Raw genomic sequence first — 6,333 nt, 5'->3', positions numbered from 1 at the left:
TCTTAGACATAAACATGAGTGACCTCTTCTTGAACATATCTCCCCGGGCAAGGAAAACAACAGCAAAAATAAGTAAGTGGGACTATATTAAGCTGAAAAGCTTCTGTACAGCAAAAGACACCATCAATAGAACAAAAAGGATCCCTACAGTATGGGAGAATATATTTGAAAATGACACATCCGATAAAGGCTTGACGTCCAGAATATATAAGGAGCTCTCACGCCTCAACAAACAAAAAACAAATAACCCAATTAAAAAATGGGCAGAGGAACTGAAAAGACAGTTCTCCAAAAAAGAAATACAGATGGCCAACAGACACATGAAAAGATGCTCCACATCGCTAATTATCAGAGAAATGCAAATTAAAACTACAATGAGGTATCACCTCACACCAGTAAGGATGGGTGCCATCCAAAAGACAAACAACAACAAATGTTGGCGAGGCTGTGGAGAAAGGGGAACCCTCCTACACTGCTGGTGGGAATGTAAGTTAGTTCAACCATTGTGGAAAGCAGTATGGAGGTACATCAAAATGCTCAAAACAGACTTACCATTTGACCCAGGAATTCCACTCCTAGGAATTTACCCTAAGAATGCAGCAATCAAGTTTGAAAAAGACAGATGCACCCCTATGTTTATTGCAGCACTATTTACAATAGCCAAGAATTGGAAGCAACCTAAATGTCCATCAATAGATGAATGGATAAAGAAGATGTGGTACATATACACAATGGAATACTACTCAGCTATAAGAAAAGGGCAAATCCAATCATTTGCAGCAACATGGATGGAGCTGGAGGGTATTATGCTCAGTGAAACAAGCCAAGCGGAGAAAGAGAAATACCAAATGATTTCACTTATCTGTGGAATATAAGAACAAAGGAAAAACTGAAGGAACAAAACAGCAGCAGAATCACAGAACTCAAGAATGGACTAACAGGTACCAAAGGGAAAGGGACTGGGGAGGATGGGTGGGTAGGGAGGGATAAGGGGGGGAGAAGTAGGGGGGTATTAAGATTAACATGCATGGGGGGGTAGGAGAAAAGGGAGGGCTGTACAACACAGAGAAGGCAAGTAGTGATTCTACAACATTTTGCTATGCTGATGGACAGTGACTGTAAAGGGGTTTATAGGGGAGACCTGGTATAGGGGAGAGCCTAGTAAACATAATATTCGTCATGTAAGTGTAGATTAGTGATAGCAAAAAATAAAAGGGCAGTTCCTGTGTGGTAACCTCCAACGAGTTCTACACAAGGGTATAAAGGGCATATAAAAGTGTAGGCAAAGGGTCTGTTTGTGTTTATACAGAAGATCAAAGCCTAATTGGGCTACCCCGAAAATGAACTAAGATACGATATGAAAAAGAACTTCCAACATCTGCACTCTCTGGAAGACTCATGCCAGAAGATGATCATCAAAAAACCCCAACAAAGATCCACGCACTGCTACAGCTGTAGATGCACTCATCCCACCAGTTCCTGGACTTGCCATGGGAATGAGGAAGGAGATATCTAAGCTGGCCTGTGCATACAGTAAAACAACAAAATTGGACTGGATCTATACTGTTTTAACTCAACCAAGAATTTGGAGAAGTGCAAATTGTAGCGCTCCAAAGTCTTACAACTACAAACTATTTACTGTTAAAAGAACATATGGCATGTGAACATTCCCCAGGAATGGGTTGTTTTAATTTGTCTGATTTCTCTCAGACTGTTCAAGTTCAGTTGGACAATATCCACCATATCATAGATAAGTTTTCACAAATGCCTAAGGTGCCTAACTGGTTTTCTTGGTTTCACTGGAGATGGCTGGTAATTACAGATATGCTTTGGTTATGTAACTATACTCCTATTATGTTAATGTGTGTGTGCAATTTAAGTAGTAGCTTAAAACCTATACATGCTGAAGTTACTCTACAAGAAGATATATCAAAGAAATAATCAATCTTCCCATGTTTTCTTCCGCCTGCTACTTCTATAGCTTTTCTTCTTCCTTCCTAATTACAACCCTTAAATAGAATTCGTGCCTCATATCAAATTTACCGAGTATCATAATTCTTCCAAGTGGTAAAGATACCTCAAGACAAATGCTGGGCATAGAAGCCACAGGGCATAAATATGCAAAGAAGTAAAAAGCTAACTTTTTCAAACAATAATTCTTCTCTCTCACTTACCAACTTCACATTTCCCTGTATGGCCCCGGAAGATGACTGGTTAGCCAGAGACGGGTAAGATTCCTCAGGGGAGGAACAACCTAAGACAGGCACAGTCGCAGGGGGGCCATCAGGTGAGAAATTGGGGATCAACAGAGGTGAGGCTTAGAACCTCACCCCCCCGTTCTGAGAGAAATCTTCTGCATACGTGGATGTTTTATTGCCCTGGTCTAGCTTGGATTAACACATAGTCTACAGGCACACACCTGATCATCTACATGTGCTCTCTTACAACACTAAACTATGTTTTCTACCTTTATCTTGTATCTACCTACCACTTCAGCATTTTATTAAAAATAATAATAATAAAGAGAGAAATGTGGTATCCACATATAAATCAAGTATAAAAACCAAATGAGTATTCATATTTGAACTGACTGTTTATAGTTCATAATGCATGAGCAAAACCGAAAGTTTCTGTGATGACTGCCCTTATACTGTTCACTATGTAACTTATTCATTATGTAAGAATTTGTTCTACATGTAAAAACTTGTTTGTTATGCCTCAGAAGATTGGAGACTGACAAAAATTAGGCTTGGGGTGGAATAATGATTGTGCATTGAGCATTGACTCCCCTATACAGAATTTTATTGTCGTTAACAACCATTTGATCAATAAATATGAGAGATGCCCTCACAAAAAAAAAAAAAAAAAAAAAAAAAGAAGGACAGACTTCCAATGGTAAAATAAATTAGTAACCGGGATGTAATGTATAGCATAAGGAATATAGTCAAGATATTGTAACAGCTTGGTAGGGTGATAGCTGGAACCTAGAATTATGTATATAAATGTTCTACCACTGTGTTGTACACTTGAAACTCATGTAATGTAATACTGTGTGTCAACTACCCTTCAATAAAAAATAATTATTAAAAAAAAAAAAAAAAAAAAAAAGGATATTTTTAGTGGCTTCTCAGTAAGCCATGAAGCAAAGATAATTTCATCCCCAATGCAACAGAGATATCGCAGTGAGGAAAAATAACCTATACAAATTTGTAGCATTTTCCAATGGAGACTAAGTTAGTTGAAATTAACAAATTAAATAAACAGAACAATGAATTTTTAAAATAGGAGGGTGGACAAATAGTGCAAAGTATTTTTCACTTTTTTCATGGCTATTTAAAAAAGGCATTAAAGAGCGAGGCATGTCAGAAGATATTTCGTCTTTGGGTCAACTTATTAAGACATGATTACTCCATATGTAATGAAATCAACTTCTGCTTAATGGAACCAAGAAATAATCCTCAGAAAAGGAAATGTTTTCCTAAAACGAAATCAGATGTTGCCCATTTCCCTCCTGAGTTTATATCTTGCTTCCATTATTAGTAAAGTTATTTAAAAAGATTAAAGGAAAAGAATGGCATGAACAGAACGGCTTAGAATTGCAAGCTATTATTTTTAAATAGTGATAGGCCACGTCAATGAAGCTACTCATTGATTACCTATTTTTTTTTAATTCTTTTTTAAGCAGTGGGCTCCCTCTGCTGGCTTGTGATAACCATTCTAAGTAGAAACAAAATCTTTAATCTAGCTTTTGAATGAGCGGAAGTTGGTGACATTTATGAACAAGGATAAATTTAGGACGATCTGATCTTGAATCACCTACCTAAAATGCATTTAGCCTTTTAGACTTCAGGTGTTTCACTGTAAAGAACCAGTTAAACATTTACTTTGGATTTCTGCATATGGACTGAAAAGAACACCAAGTATGGTCACAAAGCACCATGTGGGTGCATATGTGACTATACATAGATCTTGACATACATACATGCTGACAGAGCAACTGGAACTCTGAGAGAGAGCCAGCATGTTAAATGTACTTTTATCACTACCATTCTACCTTAAGATAGGACCGGAGAGATAGCCACATTTTTATATTCTGTACTTTCTTCAACCGGAAATGAGGAACCTCAGATTTTCGAGCTCTCCTTGCTGAGGTTAAATGTCCAAAGAGTTTTGCAAAAAGTAGTCGCTAAAAGGATTAAGAAAAACATTAACTTTTAAGATTATAACAGAAAAACAAAAATCAATAAAATATGAATTGCTATGGTTTCAATTGGTTAAGTACAAAAACAAAACAGGAAAATAAATTGGCAGCTCAAAATGACTTAATGAAATACTAAAATAATTCACTCTGAATATTATGAAAAAGATAAAATATTCTCTATTCAGAAGTCTTTATAATACTCACCTGTTTATAAGTTCTTTCTGCTACACAAAGCAAAAAAAAGAAAATCCACACAAGAGACACACGAACCACACAACTTATTATAACCATAGAAAGAACTATGATATCCTCATTAGAACCGAATGCGATGACATAAAGTTCTTGAGCAGAATGTGCTGTGAGTTGTTCCAAGTCTGTAGCTTGGGAGAGTCGGAAAACAAATGGAGTTAAACCCAGGATTAGAGAGACTGCATTTCCAAAAATCTGGTATCCTATCCCTGGTATATGGCTGTTTACCTTTACGGAGAGAGAGGAAAAAAGAGAAAAAACTTACACAGATTTTATCTCCAGTGAAATAAATTTCTATTAAGCATTATTTATAAAATAAATGCCCTTAATCATTTTGTTAAAATACATCAATGAATGTGAAATCATTATGTTAAGATACACTAGTTTTAATACATGAATAATGAAATTCAAATTTACTGTTTGACAGCCTATTCCATGTAAAATGCAAGTCATTATTTCTTCAGCTTTTAAAAACAGTTCATTATCGTATCTCTGATTCACTAAGTAGATGCAAAAGGATTAATTATTTTGGTGTTACCCAAATCTTGGGAAAAAAAATTCTATGTACCTCATCTTTCTGAAAGCAAGAAATATTCATAAATTCTGCAATATTACAAAAAGTGAGATCTCATATCCATTTAAATTCAGCTCATTAAAGAAAAAGTCTAGAATTATACTTATTGGATACATTTATAATTTATGCTTTTCTTCAAAATGCTCAACACACAACTGGATAGCTCCTTAAACTCTAGAACCTTTTAAAAGAATATGTTACATGGGGGAGAATTAAAGAATAGAGAGGGAAAGGGAAATTGAAATTAAATAAAGGGAAAGTATAAGATTGGTAGAACTGGAAAGGATCTTAAGTACCATCTACTTTTTTATCATCAAATTATATATTATTAAATAACTGCTAGCTCATAGATGGCTAAAATACAGAGAACCACCTGGATCCAAGTGTTTAGAGATTCCTTGTTGATAACTTTTCAATGCTTACCTGAGATATGTAATAGAAAGTAGATAAATTCCTAGACCAGTTATTTTAATTCCTGTCCTATATAAGTATGCACAACAGTTCTAGTATTAACAACACACAAAGTATTTGGAGTTCCAAGTTAAATTAGGCCTAGTTGTCCAGAGGAATCAGGTAAAATTTCAGAAGTTGTAATGATTCGGTAAAAGAAACAATTCAACAGGAACTCAAATTATAATCCATAGTGTTTGTATTCTACTTCAAACTACTGAAGACTTTCACCACTAGCTGCATTACTTCCACAAATTTTCCAGTTTGAATTCTTTTACTATTTTGGGTCCTAATAAATGAATGAACCAGGAGGGATGACAGAGAAAAATAAGTCTCCATCAATACATTTTTATATATCCTGTAGCTCCTCAATTTGATCCATTGAAAGCAAATGAAATAATTATACAAAAGAAGAAAATTTTAGATTCTGTCATCTATTCTTGATCAGAAGAATGAAAACACTAAAAGATGAGAGTGGTTTGGTGACCAACCACTGTGTAAAGCACAGACAAAGCCAAATACAAATAACATTTTTTTTCCATTTGAAGAAATGAGGTGAGTAGATTATAAATATAACATTTCATAATTACATTAACAATTATTTAATATTAATATATTAATAACCTTAGCCTTAACTAAAAGAATAAAATTCAAAAACTCACTCTGTTCATTATCATTCCACTGATTTCAAGTACAGACATGTCTGCTTTCTTACAGTCATTGCCTTCCCATACTATAGCACTTATTTTTTCTAATCCTGGGTGGGAACTATGGAGCCAAGGCAAATGACTCTGTAAAAGGTAAATAGAAATCAGTGAATATACTTATCATATTTCATATATAAAACACACGTGTGTGT

The 6,333-nt window shown here is 35.0% G+C and overlaps 1 protein-coding gene across 3 annotated transcripts in view; it reads right to left on the bottom strand.

Moving 5' to 3' along the window:
• Positions 1-6,333, bottom strand: part of PHTF2 (putative homeodomain transcription factor 2) — a 147,578-nt gene that overhangs the window by 17,715 nt on the left and 123,530 nt on the right. For all 3 annotated transcript variants that reach the window (XM_057504436.1, XM_057504435.1, XM_036892458.2), the window contains 3 exons: positions 6,137-6,265; positions 4,406-4,678; positions 4,055-4,186 (listed from right to left, as the gene is read on the bottom strand). In XM_057504436.1, coding sequence (XP_057360419.1) covers positions 4,055-4,186; positions 4,406-4,678; positions 6,137-6,265 — 534 coding nt within the window. The remainder of the gene's footprint in view (positions 1-4,054; positions 4,187-4,405; positions 4,679-6,136; positions 6,266-6,333) is intronic.

Source organism: Manis pentadactyla, chromosome 7 (assembly GCF_030020395.1).
Source record: "Manis pentadactyla isolate mManPen7 chromosome 7, mManPen7.hap1, whole genome shotgun sequence".
Taxonomy (NCBI): domain Eukaryota; kingdom Metazoa; phylum Chordata; class Mammalia; order Pholidota; family Manidae; genus Manis; species Manis pentadactyla.
The sequence above is the reverse complement of the archived record's forward strand: the minus strand, read 5'-3'. Positions and strand labels throughout refer to the sequence as shown.